This window comes from Macrosteles quadrilineatus, unplaced genomic scaffold, assembly GCF_028750875.1.
Source record: "Macrosteles quadrilineatus isolate MER2022 unplaced genomic scaffold, UCM_ALF_1.0 Scaffold_7__1_contigs__length_78375512, whole genome shotgun sequence".
In the NCBI taxonomy this organism is placed as follows: domain Eukaryota; kingdom Metazoa; phylum Arthropoda; class Insecta; order Hemiptera; family Cicadellidae; genus Macrosteles; species Macrosteles quadrilineatus.
Window position 1 is genome coordinate 38228729 of NW_026542600.1, and position 20810 is coordinate 38249538.

At 37.0% G+C, this 20810-nt stretch overlaps 1 protein-coding gene across 4 annotated transcripts in view; it reads right to left on the reverse strand.

Moving 5' to 3' along the window:
• Positions 1-453: 453 nt before the first annotated feature.
• The window catches only part of LOC128997829 (serine proteinase stubble-like), a 48793-nt gene continuing 28436 nt past the window's right edge, over positions 454-20810 (reverse strand). For 3 of the 4 annotated variants that reach the window (XM_054423578.1, XM_054423576.1, XM_054423575.1), the window contains exons 4-10: positions 17368-18697; positions 15952-16151; positions 13752-13870; positions 11269-11436; positions 8874-9048; positions 5882-6071; positions 454-1316 (exon numbers count right to left, since the gene is read on the reverse strand). In XM_054423578.1, the coding sequence (XP_054279553.1) occupies positions 5887-6071; positions 8874-9048; positions 11269-11436; positions 13752-13870; positions 15952-16151; positions 17368-18697 (2177 nt within the window). In that variant the 3' untranslated portion in view covers positions 454-1316; positions 5882-5886. The remainder of the gene's footprint in view (positions 1317-5881; positions 6072-8873; positions 9049-11268; positions 11437-13751; positions 13871-15951; positions 16152-17367; positions 18698-20810) is intronic. The other variant, XM_054423577.1, reaches the window with a different exon arrangement.

Below are 20810 nucleotides of genomic sequence, written 5' to 3' on the forward strand. Positions count from 1 at the left end.
AATAACAATGTTTAACAAACTAGGACATAGTAAGTTCAGTTTATAATTCTGACTTCTAGTGAATTATCATTGGTGGTCTGTATTTTTATCTACAAAGCTATAATAAATTACAATAAATCACCCTTTCAGTTCGGTATGGGTAAACATTTGGGGTATAAGACAGAAAATGCTATTTAACAGCACCACATTCTATCAATGGCTCAAACAAATTAAATTATCTTTTGATTCTAAAATTGCCAACAATTTGATGTATCTTTTATGTTAGGGTTTACAGTCAACTTGAATACTACCTCACTATTGCAAACAACAGATAGTGTATGAAGAATAAAACAAGTCATCATCATTTATAAGTGTATAGGTAAAGGAAAAATGAATATTAAATTTCACAGTATTTTGTTTTGTTCTAAGTAAATATGAGGATAAAACGAAAGTATTCAAATTCCGAGCAAGATATTTGTTTTACAACATTTATTAAAACATGATCTTTGTTACTTATTAAAACTTAACATGAGCCAACTGAATTAAGTCTATCATCACGTCCTATAGTCCAATACTACTCAAATGAGTGTGTTTAGCCCTGCATCTGGCAGCTACAAATCTCTGTATTGGCAGGCCATTTGTTACTGTATATACATAGGTTACTTTAGAGCTGTATAAATTGAGTTCTACCATACAAAAGTATATACTATTATACATTTTCTTTTTCAGGATAATAAAAGGAACAAATTTAAACCATTGACAGATTACAAACAAATTTTTTTGAACTGTTTACTTGTAAATACAAAAGATTTTTTTATTAGAAATCCAAGATATGAAATAACTGTTGAAAAATCTTTCTTTACATGAAAAAAGTAAAAGAAAATATTTATTATTATTTGTATGTAAACAATGTAAGAGTGAATTTTACATCACACGCAGTTGCGTCAACCTACGTTTTTATTCTCAGCTTTCAAAATATTGTTAAATCACGGTAACAAAACAAACTATGTATCAAAATAAACGTTATAATCTCCTGTGTAAAAGGATATAAAGCAATATCTAATACAGTGATGTTTTCTGTTGAAACTTAGAAGGTAAAAAAGTTGATGCTCAAACAACTAGTGACTAGTCATTTGGTAGTGGAGGAAATAGTTTCAATAACAACTAGGTAAGAGTCGGTGTCCAGATGCAGGGTTAACAAAAGTCTTTCACTACTCTACATAGTTGAGCTTGTAAATTATCCGTATAATACAATATTCACATGCCTCTTCCTAACTTTGTTTGAAGTCACAGCCACTTTGAAGTAAGCAGGAAGCTCCACCATTCTCAGTTCAAACCTGGAAAAATGTTTAATGTATAAAGTTATGTTGCCATCTGATATAGATTGTGCCAATTACAAGTAGAAAGCGGGATGTGCATACGTAACAGAACCCTTCTCCCAACATTGTTTCTTTTGTTATTTTTTACATTAATTTAATACCACTATCGTCTAGAGGTGTGACTTTCAGGGCTGTTAAAAGAATTTCCTCATCCTAGACGCAATCCTAATGACATTATCTATACCTCTGCTCATATGAAAGGAACTGAACCAACAGTATGAAATAACAAATTGAAATTACAAATTAATGTTTGATTTATTAATAAATTGGTATGTTTGTTAGTATTCAATAATATAGCTTGAATTTGTAGCTATCAGCTACACAACTAATTGGAAAAAAACTTCTTAATTAGCATGTTATGTGTTAATGTTATGGAGATTTCTAACAACTAATTGGCCTTTCCTAACTCTATTAACAACTAACCACTAACTTTAATAACTACTAACAGCCAATTTGTCTTTCCTTTACTTCTAACAACTAATTAGTAGATTTAATTTTTTATAAAAGTGCAGTTAGCCAACAAAATTTAAATACAGTCGAACCTCTATAAGACAAATTTCAAGAAGTAGGGGAAAAATTTGTACTATCGGTATTCTTAAAAAAGAGGTTCTTTTTATCAAGGTTTAATACTGCCATTATTTGTCTTATAGAGGTTTCTACGTGCTCTGAGATAACCTCTCTAAAGAACTGAGGAAGGAAGAGGGATGGGCGGGGGTTTGATGTTGAGACAAAAGCATCTGTTTGTTTTGAAAACTGCGTACTATAGAGGTTCAGATAATGAGAAATACATCTTATAGAGGTCACATTCGTCTTGAAGAGGTTTTGTGCTAAGAATATTTGTTGTAGGTATAGAGTTTAAATAGTCCTAGCCCATGTCACAAACAAATTCGTCTTATGGAGGTTTTAAACCTAATTACTACGTTGTATACAGGTGTTTTTAGCATTGACCTATGTGACAGTTTCAAGGGGATTAAAAAAAAAATTGTCTTATTGAGGAATTCTTTTTACTGAGGTTCGTAGTAACGAGGTTCGACTGTATTCATATACCGCAAATACCGTTCCAGTCTTCATAATTAATAAAGACCTTAAGCAACCAACGTTTAAACACTCAAGGAACAAACCCTTTCTCAAATCACAGCTGTGATATGATTCACTACCAGTTCAAATATTACAGTAATATATGTATACTGTATTGAAATATCAGTTCAAATATGTACCAGTAATTGGTTATATTTAAAAAAATATCAATTATTTGTGTCTGGTATTATACACTCCCGCAAAACTAAGAACAAAAGTTTCAAATACACATGTCCTAAGTACATTTTTCAAAGGTTGTAAAAAAACTAGGGATGGACGGGTCCCGAAATTTCGGGAATTTTTCGGGAAAAAAATATTCTCGATTATCGGGACGGGATTACATTGGACTCGGGAATTTTTCGGGACGGGATTTGGTCCGATCGTCGGCGATTTTTCCGCTTCGCGAGTGCCGATAACGCCGTTATTGCGAGCGATAGGTCCGCGAACGCAGGAGACGAAGTCATTTCGACGATTACGCCGTGACCGCGGAGTCCTACCGACGACCGCGCCGTGACCGCGAGTCATACCGACGATCGCGCCGTGACCGCGGAGTCCTACCGACGATCGCGCCGTGACCGCGAGTCATACCGACGATCGCGCCGTGACCGCGGAGTCCTACCGACGATCGCGCCGTGACCGCGAGTCATACCGACGATCGCGTTGTGACCGCGAGTCATGACGACGATCGCGCCGTGACCGCGAGTCATGACGACGATCGCGCCGTGACCGCGAGTCATACCGACGATCGCGTCGTGACCCGCGAGTCATGACGACGATCGCGTCGTGACCGCGAGTCATACCGACGATCGCGTCGTGACCGCGAGTCATACCGACGATCGCGTTGTGACCGCGAGTCATACCGACGATCGCGTCGTGACCGCGAGTCATACCGACGATCGCGTCGTGACCGCGAGTCATGACGACGATCGCGCCGTGACCGCGAGTCATACCGACGATCGCGTTGTGACCGCGAGTCATGACGACGATCGCGCCGTGACCGCGAGTCATACCGACGATCGCGTCGTGACCGCGAGTCATACCGACGATCGCGTCGTGACCGCGAGTCATACCGACGATCGCGTCGTGACCGCGAGTCATACCGACGATCGCGTTGTGACCGCGAGTCATGACGACGATCGCGCCGTGACCGCGAGTCATGACGACGAGTCATGACGATGATCGCGCCGTGACCGTGGAGTCATACCGACGATCGCGCCGTGACCGCAAGTCATACCGACGATCGTGCCGTGACCGCGAGTCATGACGACGATCGCGCCGTGACCGTGGAGTCATTCCGACGATAACCCCGTGACCGCGAAGTCATACCGACAATCGCGCCGTGACCGCGAGTCATGACGACGATCGCGCCATGACCGTGAGTCATACAGACAATCACCTCGTGACCCGCGAGTCACAAGTTTCTATAGGTACCTGTAAATTGTTACCCATTTTTTGGTTTTTATAGATCAGTGCCACAATGGTAAAAATTGATTTCGTATGTCTTTTTTGGTAACTGCAATACAGTACTTTCTTTTTATGCACAGGAAAAAATCCCGTCCCGTCCCGTCCCGAAAATCGGGAAGGAAATAAAAATCCCGTCCCGTCCCGTCCCGAACTAAAAATTCAATCCCGTCCATCCCTAAAAAAAACCGTTAGTCTTTTTGTTTATTCGTTATACATTCAAGATTCCATCAAACATTAATCTTATTACTTTTACATAATTTAATTTAAAGTAATGATTGGTGAACTAGTATTTATTGGTAATGAAATTCACCCAATAGGATAGTGCATTAAGCTAAAATAGTAACAGAATAGACACATAGGAATACTAAAAACAATTTAAGGTAGAACATTTACAGTGTTAGAATATCCTCTCATCTGATAACAATAGATATAGTTTAGGGGGATCCATGCTGTAGGTGAGAAAGTGAGTTGAGCAGCCAATGACAATAACGATAAAGAAAGTAAAATCCTCCAAAAAAACTTGAATACAGAAAAGTTTTTAAGAGTTGTTAGCCTCCGGATTACGTTTGAATATTTATAATGGTTTAAATACCTGCATTCAGTAATCCAATAAGCTGCTTGTGGCAACTATAGTTTCGGTTCACAAGGAACCATCTTCAGGCCGTACAAGGCGTCGTTATTCACTTCCATATGTGAAGGTCGTCATTTAATAAATAAGTACATAGAACACAAACACACGAAAACCACATTGACACGAACATTTAACATTAAAAATACCGAGTACTCGGGAACACGAGACAGATGACGCTGTATTGTGTCTTTATATTGTGTCTGTATATGTGTCTTTCGAGCTACAACTTCCACCCGGTCGCGTCACCTGTCTCGTGTTCCCGAGTACTCGGTATTTTTAATGTTAAATGTTCGTGTCAATGTGCGTTTTCGTGTGTTTGTGTTCTATGTACTTATTTATTAAATGACGACCTTCACATATGGAAGTGAATAACGACGCCTTGTACGGCCTGAAGATGGTTCCTTCCGTGAACCGAAACTATAGTTGCTACAAGCAGCTTATTGGATTACTGAATGCAGGTATTTAAACCATTATAAAGAAAAGTTTTATTTCTGGTATTGCATACTTTATCTCATATCAATCAACATTATGGCGTTTCTTAGTACCTGCTTGAATTTTATGTATTGACAGTTTCAGTGATTAAACAATTCAGAGCAAGCAAAGCCGTTTTGGGATTTATAACAAAAGAGAGAATTTTTTATAAACTTTAAACTAACTTTGAAGTAAAGAAAGAGTCAAATTATTGATATTGAAATTGATCAGTTTTTTTATTGGGATTGTGTACATCTTTTTTTAAATGTAATAAAGATCAATTTTTTTATTTTTTTATCTTTAAATTAATTAGATTTTTTATTTTTACCATCCAAATTTCATCATATCCGGGAGTTTATCTCGGTCAAAAATTCATTGGATGGCTGTAAAAACTTAATTAAAACCTAAATTCCAAGTTGTTGGGATGTAGATGTTAATTTTTTATTTATTAGTAACTACTAGTTTTAAGGCTTTACTATTCAGTCAGCAGGTCTCAGATTTTATTGTCCTGCTTGCCTGAAAACTATAAAAGTGTATAAGAAACCCTTCACAACCAACCATATGATCAAGGACAGAACCAGTGTCATTGCAAGGTTTTGTTGTACCCTCAGCAGGGCTTGCTGGAATCTATGGAACCCCCCTCAATTAAAGGGGACGGAGCCGAGGGTCATCCGAGAAAATAGTTTGGTAAGCCTAAAACCGCAATTCAATGCTAGACCCCTTGTTCCACCTCTGATTGATGTGTCGCCCTAGTAATGTGTCTTAAAAAATCAAATGTATACATTTGACAACAGCAAAAGTGCTCACATAAACAAATTAGTGAGGCACATTTGAACCTTGGTTATACAAATCAAAACTAGAATATTAACATTTTACTAACCTCCTTTAAAGATATTGTGCAATCCAGTCCAGGTAGTTGGAAATGTCAGTAAATACAACGTAATGGTTAGTGTCACACACACGTAACCCTTGCTTGGCAACTGTAATACTGACGAGTCCACGGAGGTACCACACCCCGTCTTGCTGGAAGACCATCCCACCACCACTGTCACCATTGCAGACACTGGTACCTGCAGCCGGAAAATTGTTTTAACTTGTGCAAAATATATTGGAAGTAAGTGGGCCCTAGCCACAGTTGGGTCTGTGGAAAGAGGTGTGGAGATCTATTGTAAATTCCTTTCCCAGCTGATAGAAACAACTTATCAGAAACCAGCGAATGAGGTGAAAATGAAAATTGGAAAGTAATCATGATAATATAAAATATAAGAATAATTTAAATACTAGAGATGTAGGAAAATTTGTTATGGTTTATGGGTGATATATTAATTGTTCTTGGAAGACAATTCAAGTGGCAATAATTGACGGGCTCCATCAGCTGGGAATATATATATATTTTTAAAGAAGTTGGCGGCCTCTTTTAAACTTGTATTTGCCCTTTCCATATGGACCACAGAGGCCTGTGTATGGAACGTATCCAGCAAAGCCAGGAGGTGAGCCGGTACAGTACAAGGGTGAACTTTACTGTTAAAAATTGTGGCAGTGACCAGGATCCGAACCCACAACCTCGCTGCCTTGGGTTTGAAATCTGAGGCACTACTGACTGAACCACCGACCCACCTAAAGACTCACCATTTCTATCTTTCTTTTCCAACACACTCAACTGACTGAATCAGCTGAGATGAGAAGATGGTATCATGTTACCTTACTTTTACGAATAGTTTTTATTTAATTTTTGATCAAATAAAACTAATGGAAACCCAGGAGCCTGAAGTTCAGAGTTTTGACTCATGGTTGGTACACTCTTTTAGTCGTGTTTCCAATGACAATCCTACTGACCTATCGACTAAATTACGTAACCTAGTAACCTATGGTCCTAGGGACTAACAATTAACAAATACTTTTTTCAATGTTCAACACAAGAATCAAAACTCAAAAGCAATAACATGTTTTCTGCTGGCAAGAACATTGTGCATAGAACATATTTTTCTTGAATTTTAAACTTAGTTGTGATTTAATTTTGTACTTTTTTAACAACTTGGTTGAAATATTGTCCTTGAAACAACCCATCACAACCTCATTTTATATCCGTGATATATTATATATAAAATTCACACATGTCTAGTAAATTTACATGGCTTCCAAGCATGAATAGTATTTATTTAAAGATGTTTTTATTGCAGTATGTTGAAAGATCAACAAAAAAAATTTAACAAATTATTACTCTTTATACTTACAACATTGCCACGCAGGCTTGGGTAAACTTTTAACTTACCCTTTACACACAACAACAAAATATTATATTTTTCTCAAAAATGTTTACATCATCATCATTTTTGCCGAACACGGCGGCTGGGTGGTTTTGTCACCAAAGACGTCTTAAGACTTATAAGCTAGACATTACTTTTTCAAAACCTACAGCGTAGACTATCATACAGTATATTTCAGTCACCACAAGCATGCCACAAGCATGGTGACTAACACCATAATGGTACTTAACTATTACCAAATCACAGTACGACCAGTAGGTCTATGGCGACAGGTAGTTTATTATACTTTTATAATAAAAGTACTACAGTAGACTCCCAATTAATTACCCACGAGTAATTTAACCACATTGGGGATTAACCACAATTGCAAAAAAAAAAAAAAAAAAAAAAAAAAAACTAAATGAAAAAATACACTATACAAGTTAAACGTGTTACTATGCAGTATCAGCCAATATGTTTAGCCCATCACCTCATGGTCAGACTAAAGATACTATAGATTGCCGTTGTTTACTTCACCAACCACTGATGAGTCACCATTTACAACCAATGAGTTGGTAAGTTCCATTTTGTGGGTGTTCTGATTTTTGTTATTGATAGACCTATACATAGGCTATCCAATATTACTTGTTTTGTAAATAGACATGTGTGAAACAAAGTCAAAAGAGTGTACACTGTCTTTAAAATGTTTCATTATTGCCTAAACCTGTATTGAAGCTTAAATACATTCAAAGTAGTTAGTAACCACATTTTAGGTTAGGTTTGCGTTATCCACAATTTTGATTATCCTTGATCACTCAGCCACTCATTATTGTGGGTAATCGAGAGTCTACTGTATTTATCAGTTTGAAATATTGAACCTTTAAACCTTTTAGTGCTACAGAGTCGCTGACCGCAACGATGTGTTTTTACCTTAATGTGTGAGTGTCGCTGAGAGCAACTTAACTATTCATAATTCGTATAGTACGCATCGATGCCCTGGACTTAATTGGCTGGTTAATTCGTCAGTATGTTCCAAAGGCTTCAAATTATCGATCGCCAGACATTTCCCTCCGTTACTGTTGCTAGCGGTCAGCTGTTTACTTTTTAATTCTTTGTTTCTTTGTGCGCAGTGACGCTGTGACGAATTACGTTTTCGCTGTTGTTTGTTTTGGAACAAAGATATTTCTTAAGTTATGTTTTCCAAAGTTAGTATGTGTAGTGTTTTTAGATGTATATAGTTATTGTAAGTGATTCATTTTCATAAAACCAAAACGACTACAATGTAAAATGCATTGTTGGTGAATGTTTTCCATAGCCTAGAGTGTAAAAAATGGATCGTGATAGCTCGTTTTCTGTTGTAAAAATATTTGTTTGGGTGTACCAAAAATGTAAAAGATGGGTCATTACTTTTTAGTACATTTATTTGTGTAAAAGACAAAAGATATTTGGTTCAAATATATAAAACAATAAGGGGGATATGAATTTTTTCTAAGAGCTTGCTTATTTGGTCAAAATCCCCTAGAACTTTTCAGCACGGCGCTGTCAGCGACTCTGGAGCAATAAAAGGGTTAAAATTGGATTAGTGGCTTAAAGCTAGTATTGACTTTAGTCAACATTTCCCTTCACCTTTAATCGATGTACCTTGTCTGAATCCAGCACAGAAAGTCTTGTTCTCAGCTGTGAACTGGGAGAAGAACTGAGGATAGCTCTTGAGACAAGTGACGTAAGAGACGACTGGCATTCGGGCCATCTTCAGCTCCTCCGTCACCTGGTTGTTTTCATCGTAACCCCAGCCAACGACCTGTCGTCAAACACAAAATGTTATATTTAGCATGTGAAATGTTATATTTAGCATGTGAAATGTTACATGAAACGAAATAGATGTAATTTGGACAATCATTAATAAATCCATGCACACTAGCGGTCCCAGTGGGTGGATGGGAATATTTGATATTTTATTAGCTAATATAAATACTATTAGCTTGAGCATATTTTAGAGCTCAAATACGTATAAAAATATGTTTTTAGGCTTTAAATGCAACATTTCAATCCCGGACCCTTTTTTCTGGATATTCCCAACCCCCAGACCACCCAGTGGTCATCCTCCCTTCCCCCTGAAATGAAATCCTTGGACCGCCACTGTCCACGCATGACTCGATTTAAGAAGATACTCCAAGGGAAGGTGTTCCAGGACATATCTCTCCCTCTAGAGAAAATGTTTTAACGTTTAAACTAAAAACATTTTAAATAACATTTTCTAAAATATGTTTTTGTTAGTAGGTAACATAAGTACTTACTAAGACACAACACTGATGGTGCAAATTTATTTAATAATTTTACATGGTTATACTACAGCAATTGACTAGGGAATAAGATAATTATAGAAGATAGTGGAGGACTTAATAGAAGAACAAAGTCTGCAGCTAGTTTTCTGTTCCAGTACCTCAAATTTCATCACTGAGTGTACAACAGGGTGAGATGATCTTAGTAGCTTTGTTACTGACTGAGAAACAGCTGATCTTAGGCCTCTTTTATGCACGACGTTTTCTGTCGGGCGGAATCCATTGGGCATACTGTCAGGGAGTTTTTAACATGAGATCAAATTGGACCTTTCTATTCACGACAGATTCTGTGTCACGTTTCAGCGTTCCGTCCAGGGCGGGTGGAAAACTTACGTTCCGCCGAGTTTTTTTACATAGGACCAAATGGAACCCTTTTATGCCTCAGCATTTTCTGTTGGGCAGAACACAGCGCTGCCAACCTACCCCGAGCACTGTCATCCACAATATCTAAATCCCCTAATCGTTGTAAATAGATGGGTAATTAATTTTTAGTGCATTTATTTGTCGATTTATTGATCATTGATACAGCGATATTGTGAATACAGCTAAAGAAGTGATATAATTGTAAAAAAACTTAAATGGTGAGTATGATCAAGTTTAAATTTTTGTTTAAATCCTCGTAATAATACAATCATTTCGCATCACACCATATAAATTTGCAAAAGCCCCATCCAACCTAAGACTTCAATTCACCGGGTGTACAGCCCACTTCCTTCTTTGTCGTCTATTTTTCTCCAAATGTAAATTGGTCAAAACTAATAAACAAGAGTCCATTTTGGGTGACTGATGATGGCCAAATGAACAAAGTTGGCAACACTGACACTCCCACCGCTCGGCGGAAAAACTGCATAAAAGGGTCCTAGATTCCGCTCGACAATTTCGCCCGACCGAAAACGTTGTGCATAAAAGAGGTCTTAGTGAGTAACAAAAATGTTAATTAACAACCAATCATAACTACAAATATATAAATCTACAACCAATCGGATAACTAAAAAAATATAAATCTTTAACCAATCACATTCTAGTATTTTGTGTGAAAGTTAAATCTTCTTTATGTGCTTGCTCATTTTATTTTTTGTATATAAAAAATGCTTCTCTATATTTAGGAGGGGTAGGTGGCTGAGTCAAGTCAGATATAACTCTATACCTATACTTTTTTTGTAATGTCCCACCGTCACATCCTAGGACGCGAGTTCTAGCCCGGAACTGTTTTACACATTACTTCAGAATAGTCCTAGTGAGTTGCGGCATTATCATATGGATAAAATTCATTTGGTGATTGGCAGGATTTGAACCCGGGACCTCGGGCACCGTAGCCCCACACTCTACCACTAGACCAGCTCGCTACCTTCTATACCTATAATGGCAGCTATTTTTATGATACTTATCTATACCTCTTTAAAGTGTTTGCAACCAATACAGCTATGTGCTTTATATTAATGGAACAAACCACAATCATAATCAAGTGACGGGCATTTTATTTGTCAGAATAAGTAACACATACTTGTTCAAGTTATATCATTGTTTTAGAATGTCTTTTCCTCAACTGTTGTAAAACCAGCTTTAACATTTCCTCAAACAAAAAGATATATGTTTAATCAAGACTTTTTACAAGATGAACATACTTGTCAAGAGAAATTGAGATGAAAAAAACAACTCTATAAAAAACTATAACTTACAGTTCCCTCCTTATTGTCAATATTTGGAAGATTAAAGTTGTGCTTAGGCCAAAGACACACTGGTCGAACAAACTTTGTATATTCTGCCGGAGTTGAGAGAATCAAGATGGCGACATCGTCAAGATAGTTGGAACTGTTGTAACTTGGATGAACGTGGACATCTCGAACCTACAAACAAAATAAATCTTAAAACAATAAACTTCAATCAAACAACCCACACCGATAACTCAAATAAAATATGATTATTGTCAGAAGTTAACAGACAGTTTATCACCCTTAAATGTGATTCAAAAAGGGCTTTCTTATAAGGTTGACGTTTTTACAATTTAGTTTTGGTTCCCTTATTCTCATTACTGTAGTAGCTGTGGAGGATAAAAAAGATTTAAATTACCATTTAAATCATGCACACTCTTAAATTTAACAAATAGAGTACAAAAGTACCTATATAATATTCATAGCACAACGATGTCACTGCCACCAGCACTAGTGAGTTTTTTGTCCCTCACTGAAGAATGTAATTTAGTTTAAAAATAGAAATTTCATACAACTAAGTTGGGAATGTGCCAAAGTTAACCACACAGCTACTTTACATTTAGAATACTATACAACTACTATTTATATTTAAAAATTCAGACAACATTATTCAAGCTTTTTCTTGTAAAAATTGTTTAATTACATACATGGGGTTCCAGAACGGTCCTGTATTATGGTCTGTGTGATTGAACATGTCTCCTGATCCTTCCAGAACCTGGGTACTGGCCCATCCCACTGACTAGTCCTAGTAGTCCCCAGGTAGACAAAAGGTCAGGAGACAGGTTTGATCATACAGACTATAGCACTGCCTTAAGGCCAGGCGCACATAGGCGTCTAGCAACAGTTGCCTGACTAAAATGTTCAACATTGTTTGAAATTGGAGTGCGCACACCAAGGAAACAGTCTAGGGACAGTCGCGCAACTGTCGCAACCGATGTTCCCAGAACCCAATTTGCCAGAGACAGCTCTGCGACTCAATTGTCGCGGGACTGTCGCTCCAGGTTTGGTATCCATTGAAACAAGTGTAGACGTGCACACATGCGACTAAATTGTCGCTGTGTCGCTCAGACCACCCCAGGAATTCAGCTACTCGTGGGCAGAACTGTCACTAGTGTTTGCTCTTTTTTTGTTGTGTGAAGTTTTTAGAAAATTTCTTAAATATGAGTGCCCGTGATGAGGATGTCAAACAATTAATTGATGAAGCTGAAAAGAGGCCGTCTTTATATTTAGAGTCATTGAAAGACTATTCGGATATTAATTTGAAGAAGAAGTTGTGGGATGAAGTGTCTTTGGCAGTTACGAAAGATTGGAAGAACCTAATACAAGAGGATAAAATCAAAGATCACAACTTCAACAACAAAGCACATACTACGGCTGTATCATTGAAATCCATTCGGTACTGTTAACGATGATAGCGAATGTAATGTCCAACTTACGTCTTAAGACTTTAGATTCACGACTTTAAAGTTGCCTGGGTGCGCACTCCAGCTCAACTGTCGCTAGACTTCAGAGTCTCTGAGTGGGTTGCGGAACAGTCCCCCAATTACAGTAGAGTCCCGTTAGTCCGAAATGGTTGGGACCGGACCCATTTCGGAATACCAAATATTTCGGATTACACATTTTTCTTGTTTTTTTAACTTTTTGAAAATTAAAAAAAAATTGGAAAATTAAAAAAAATGTATTTTAATTTTTTTTTTCATTTTTAATTTTTTTTTTTTGTCTTAGGACCCTAGGCACGAGCCCGGGATTGTTTTTCACATTACTTAAGGCTAGACCCAGCGGCTGCAGCATTATCACTTAGTAAAATCCATTTGTGATTTGGCGGGATTGGAACTCGGGACGAAAATGAAAAATGTTAATAACAAAAATGGTGAAATATTTACTAAAAACTCCACAAAAAAGTCTATCTACAGAATACTTTGAGGAGGTACAGCTAACTGTGTTAAAAATTAATTTTTTATTTTATTTTAAAAAGATTTAAAATTTTAATAAATTTTTTTTTATTAAAAAATATATTTTTTAGTTTCGGATTAAGCGGACTTTTGGATTACCGAAGTTCGGATTATCGGGACTCCACTGTAGTTGGGCAACTGTTGCTAGACTCAAAATCGCCTGTGTGCACCTGGCCTAACTGATATTAAGATAAATGTAATTCAAACTTTCAAAAACCTAGAAGAGTTGGATCCCCAATTAGTTTGTTTTATGAGGATGGTTAAACGGAACTTCCTCTTTGTATGGCTCTCTTATAAGTATGACGCTTATACACTTGACTTGCAGATTGTCCTACAAAGATTAATTCCTTGTTCTCATTTAGTAGCATTAGAGAATAAAGCGTTTAAATTGAAACCACTTGTAAGTGAACATTAACATTCTTACATTAAACAACTAGAGTACAAAAGTGACGTGAACAGTGCAAACTGTTCTGTCTGTTGCTATTTAGATGTACAAACCTGTTTGTTTTGAACAGAATCATCGCTGAACTGATAAAGATGGTACTTTCCGAGCTGGACAACCAAGATATCTGCATCCACAGGCCGGTCTCGTGGGGCCTTGGTCACACAGTGAGCAGCTGCAAACATGCGATTGTTTATTTTATATTTTGCACTCCTTGAACATTTCCTTAACCGGTTTTTAGTTTGCACCACTCAAGGCAAAATAATTTATGAAGTATGGTAAGCTCTAGAATATTTTTTGTTTGATAAATGTTGGATAAATAATAAACATATTCCATTTTACAGCAACGTCTTAATTATCTATCATCAATTACCTCCCTGTTTGACCTTTCAAGTGATTTGACTCTCACTGTGAACGATTGGGTAATGAAACATTGTGTGTTATTTCTGTGAGGTATGATTTTACACCATAGCAAATACGTCAAGAACCCCCTTTTGCCCCCCCTCATGTGTACTTGGAAGATAAATTTCATGCTTCAGACACCTCCAATGGCTTTCTGATTCTTTTAGTGTGCTGCACACAAAGTTGGTTAACTCGTCATACCTATCTCTTATACCTTGTGTCTTAGTCACAAAGCAAACAAAGATCTTTGTTGAGTAGACGAAGATCGTTTTTTTTTTATTTGACAGTTACAGATGGAGAATTTTTACTTTGTCAGTTTTTTTTATATTGTTAGTGATAATGGCTTTAAAACATAAGAAGTTATTGGTTTCAATGGAAGAAAATCTTCAGGCTATAAACGTGTTTGACAACGGGGAAACTGAGAGATTTTTAACATTTTCACCACATTCTATTTTATAAATTTCTCAGTTACCTAACCATTTTGCTTTAAATATAGACACTGCCAAACCTAGTGGTGAAGGTTTTTAGGCAAGTAAAGATCATGTAAATTATAATGGCTTGTAAGGTGGACACAGAAAACTTCCCCAACACTCTCTTCAACCTGAATACTCTTATTAAATGGGATCTTACAGCAACTTTTGGCATGACTTACAAAATAACAAAAAGCAATGGGTTGGAAGGAGAAGAGTTCTAAAGTAGCACATTCATCTTAGTACTCTAAATGTTTCGATCTATACCCAAACGAGAGTTATTAATCAATACATTCATAATGGTTTACAATACCTATGCATATGGTGATCCTTTTTTGCTGTTTTGGCCACATACAGGTATTGTAAACGATTATAAGTATAATACAGTAATCCGGAGGCTAAACAACTCTTTGTAAAGAAAACATTCATTTTCTTCTGTGTTTATGAAGAATTAGGTACTTAAAGCCACATATTTATTTTATATAAATTTTAAGGACATACAAGAACTCTAAAGGGAGACTCAATAAAAAACAAAACACGATTAAGTTTTAAATGCATTGCCGACACGCCCTCAATCCTGCTAGGCTAGCTATGTCCTTGTTATCAGTAAACAGCTGATCCCCCCAACCCTGTATCTTGTTTCTTCCCCCTGTTGAATCGAAGACGGCAAGTTGCGGGAGGTTGTCGTATCGGTCCGTGTCTCTTTTTCTGTCTCATTGCCAAACCCATTTTTCTTTATTTTTCTCTCTACGGCGTTGCCGTCTCCATGTCTAATTAGCAAAACTGTAATTTCACTGGACACATCGTCCAGATTAGGTTTAGTTTCTAAGGTGAGCGACATAGTTCCCTACGCACTGCAAAACTGTGCATGATTTTCGATCGGGACGTGTCGTGAAAGGCTGAACCACGCTTAATTCTGATGTGAGCAGGAGTATCCAATTCTACTGAGGGCTAGGAATCTGGGTAACCAGGTAATAGCACAACACAGCAGCAATGGTGAGTGACTTTAACATTTTATTTCTACTGGTAGAATATTTAGTGTAATATTATCCCACCTCCCTCACATGTCGCTGGTTAGAAGCTAGGAATAGGACAGCTATTTCCAATATTTCAATATTACTGTAGACCTGATAATATTACAGTATGTTGTCTATACGCCAGAAGGCCTATTATTACATCTTATTTTCTGCCTAGAATAACTAGGCTGGTCCTTCACATTTATTTCTCCATTGGCACACAGTCAACTTTAATATCGAAGGATTGTCAGTGGGAATTTACATCCCCACACTTTCTAAAGTAAATAGAATAAATATTTTACCCTCACCAAACATATTTATACAATTCAATATTAATTAAAAGTGATATATCCAAGCAGATAACAAACCTGTGATCACAACTGTGGGGCTAACGAGAGAGCCTCCGCAACTATAGCTCAGGTTGATGCCTTCTATGCGGTACAACGCGATGTGCCACGGCCACTGACCACGCGCAGTGTTCTGACCGTGAGTGATGAGAGGCGCTGGGTTGACGGCCACCTGACCACACTTGATATTCGAGTTGGACGCCATCAGGTCCCCGTCATCACTAAAAATATATTTGATTGATTATTTTTTACATTTTTTATTAACAGAGAATTATACCTTAAACATTAGGAAGATGATTGAAAATTGGAAGATTCAATAATTTAAAAAACAACAGCAAAGCGTACACGTCAGCTACATAGCTGCAAATGGTGTCATTTTGTTCACCAATGATGCCAGTAAGCGGCGAGGAGCCTCATTGCTGCATAAGCCAGAACTACGGAGCTATACGCAAAACCTTAAATGGCCTTTACTTAAGGCCCTCAGATATTGGTAAGGCATAGTTTAAGAGGTGATGCAATTTATGATTTGTACTTTAAGTATGAACTATTTAGTTTTACTTCTCTGCTTAAGCTAGTGATTGTGGATTATTCTGCTGGACAAAGACTTACCAACTTAAATACCACATTAACCTAACAACCTGTCATATAAACTATTGTTGTGGGGAAACACCAGGGCCAATGTTGGAAGGAGTGTGACAACTGACTTAGCTACTCTTAGCTTTGTATTTATCAATGTTTTAAGATATTAAATCTGTTCTGAGTAAAAAATATTTACTAATTGTTCCCAAAAGTAATCCCCTAGATGTATTAAGAGTCCATAATTTATTTTTTAAACTAAAACAACACCTTTTACAGATGACGTAAACAATTAGAATGTACTATTTAACCTATAGGTGTATGTTTTTCCCAAGAACCTGACCAATATTGCATTATTTGCATTTTGAGCTGTGGAATTAGGTGGTTTGTTTAAACCTTCCAAAACAACTGGCTGATTACATTTAAGAAAACTATAACCTAGAACTTTATACTACATACAACGTTTTAAACGCAAAAACTGTCTTACTTACTATCCCAACAAATGAAAAAAAGTTCTTTAACGTAAAAGAGGATTGATTTTAAAGAAATAGATGATCCTGTTTATATGTCATTAAAAATTATATTGATTAATGAGAATGGATTTTTTATGTGTTAGCTATAGGAGGCATCAATGGGCAATCTTGTAGCATTAAGAATTAGTGTTGTATCATTGACTATATATACCTGGTTGTATACAAGTTGACAATTTATTGGCTTATAACTCCCTATGGAGTAAGGACCATAATATATTAATGAAGGTGTTGACACACATCCTTCACACTATTCAAATACTTAACCTCACTAGACTACTTATTGTGAACTAATAGAAGGGTAGAGAAATGTATATCTATTAATACATACCCATGTTTCTGTCCAGAGGTTACTGGGGGTCTTGGAATCTTTTGATTGTCATTTCCACTATATGGTCTGTTGCTGGGAATAGCTACAGGTCTAGTTCCACTATTTTCAGTATTACTGCTAGGCCTATTGTTATTGTTAGCATAATTCTTCTCCGTTGTTCGATCGTTATTACTCTGCCCATAATTATTTTGTCCATACCCAGGTTTATACTGACTTTCTGAAGAGGATATTTCAGGATTTCTGTTAGGTCTGTTTTGATACACGGTATTACTGGGTCTTTGATTGTCAGAATAAGTCGGTCTGCTAGTCGTTTGACGACTGTTGTTATTATTATTGATGGTATCGCTACTGCTTCCGTAAGGCCTCTTAGTCGTAGTTCTTGAACCACTTGTAGTTACTACACTCCCGTCGTCATTAGTGTGTATGCTTATTACTACATTGGTATTAGTGTTTACCACGACAGGTTTTTTTGTTGTGGGTTTCACGTAAACGTCCTCCCTGTTTCCGGGATTCTCTTCGTGGTATTTCTCCGTGGTCTTGGGATACACGTTGTTTGTGTAGGTGGGTTCTCTCTCATTTGAAGGTCTGTTTCCTCCACTCGTATGGGAATTGTAACCACTTCCTGCTGGATTGATGTTGATGTTTATAGAAGTGTCAGGACTGACATAGGCGTTTTCGTTGACAGGTCTGTTGTTACTCTGTCCCCCTGAAGATCCTGGTCTGTTGGCGTCTATGCTGGAAGATCCTGAAGGCCTGTTGTGATATGTTTCATGGCTGTCATAACTGTAAGTCGTTGAGCGAGTTGGTTCTCTCTCCGTGTAGGAGTTGTAGCCGTGACTCCCGGTAGGTTTGTCCTTTTGGTAGATAGACCCTGTGCCACCACTATTGCCCCCACTGCTACCATAGCCCCCACCACTATTGCTTCCACTATTGCCCCCACTGCTACCATAGGTCCCACCACTATTGCTTCCACTATTGCCCCCACTGCTACCATAGGTCCCACCACTATTGCTTCCACTATTGCCCCCACTGCTACCATAGCCCCCACCATTATTGCTTCCACCATTTCCCCCACTGCTACCATATCCCCCACCACTATTTCCTCCACTGCTACCCCCGCTGCTACCATAGCCCCCACTAACTGGGCTCTCTCGTCGCGGAGGTTTATAGCTGTCACTAGGGCTTGGAGCCCTGGAGGGATTCACTTGAGGTCTAGAGTTGGTCCAGTCGTCTTCAAATGACGGATCTGGTCTCCTAGTCACTCTCTCTGTTGTGTATCTATTCTCATACAAGTGGTCTTGCCCACTAGTCTGAGCATCAGGAGAGAAATCTGTTGAACATACTTGTATTACAATTATGAAAAAAAAATTCTTAGATATGCTGAAGTATAATTACAGTATTTCTATTCAATACATATTTATACATATGCTGGAAGCCTGTTGTGATACATTTCATGGCTGTTATAGCTGCAAGTCGTTGGGTGGTGTGATTCTCTTTAATTCACTGCTCTAAATTCTAGATTCTGCTCTAAATTAAATTTTTATCAAACTTAATATTTTTGGCCACTGGACTATTTTGTCAAGACATAAATAGGTTTTACATACCTCTGTCAAATAGTCCAACAATTAAATTGCACAGTGCCTTCAAAGACAAAATTTTCAAAGCCTGCAACTTGTCAAAAATACCCCCGCTGCAGCAAACGTGCAGACTAAGCAAATTTCCATTTGCCTGATTGGATTTACACTAAAATGTCTCCTTAAAAATATCACAGTTTAATGAGTACTTAGGTTTGCTGCAACAGGGGGGGCAAAAAGGTGTTTTTTTGAAAAATGTTAATAGTTTAGTATTAAATTAATGCATTTTCGAATTTTGATCAAAACATGCTCATAAACAAGCAAACTACAACAGTTTACAATTTTCTCCATAAGAATAACATGAGAATTTTAAATTTACACTTATTTTGAATTTTCTCTGTAACCTTTAGGAATACAACAATGCTTCAATATACTAAATTATTTCTTTTTTAAGCTCTACAAAATGGTTGGGAAAGAAATTCAAACATTTTATGTTTTAGGGTCAAAAATGGGAAAAACCAATTTTTACCCCATAAAACCCCTGTTCCCATAGTCCGATCATGCTGGTTTGCGAAGTCGTTCGAATAAGCATAGGTTTATTCTTTGTACTAAATTTCATCAAAATCGGTTGATTTTTGCTTGAGTTATCGCGCTAACGGACACATATATGAATATATATATATATAAATATGAATTTAAACAGATGGTGTTTTTGGCCTCTAGGGACCTCAAAACAAAAAAGTAAATCGGTCCCGGGTCCAGGTTTTACCATGAGTACTACGGTAATAGCTTATTCCCTGTATGGGAAATTCGCTAATATAATTAAAACAAACACAACACGAACATAAAAATGGTACAAATACACAACAAAATATATAGTGCTATCTAAGCGACCTACTACCAAACCCCGTTCCTTGCTGGACTAACTCAGTATTATCTAAATGTTTGTGTATTGGAACCGTTTTTATGTTCGTGTTGTGTTTATTTTAATTGTGTTTTTGACTAGGTTGTACAGTATTCGCAACAAAACATGTAAGCTACTGAGCGTTTCGTGCTGCCAAGCGATCACGAAACGGCCGCAGTTATTTTATAACTTAAGGATCAATCGACGCAACAGGTAAATTAAACCTTTTATATTTGTACTTGATAGACAATTTCACAGTGTAATTTTATAATGTAGCCCTAAGCAAGAGGAATCCTTTCTGTACATTATCTGACATTGTGTGTTGATATTTAAGTAAGTTTTTAGTGTATCCCTTTGAAACATGGCAAATGTGTTTCCAATATTTTTATTAAGGAATAGTAGCCTATATTTCTTTACTAGGACCAAAAGTGGCATTTTCCGTCGTGCACACTCAAGTTTCATGTGTGAGAAAAGCCGAACACAGGAAAACCAAATTTCATACAGAATAGCTTTCCTCATTCCTCAGTACTTTTAAAATAGTTTTAGACCACTCATTATCATTGAAAATCTACTTCACAATGTATATAGTTTATGATTACAGATTTTTTTTAGATTAGTATATTAATAACTACTTCTTCATTTACTTTAATTGACAAAACATTTTGTAATTTTTCACCAGTTTGTAAACTTTCTTCATATCTTTCCCGTGATTTCTCTGGTGGAATGTGATTAGTTACCTCTGAAGCTGTTTTCATCAAATCTTCAGGAATGTTAGACAAATTTTAAGCAATTTCAAACACGCACTATGCTAAAACACAGCAAAACAAACTAATGCCTGTTTCTGTATACATTCATTGCGCAAAAATGAAAACTGCTGATTTTAATCATTAAAATAAACCATAACAAAACATTATTACGCGTAGTGAATAAATTGAGAACTATTCGAGGGCAAGGGAAAGTAAATT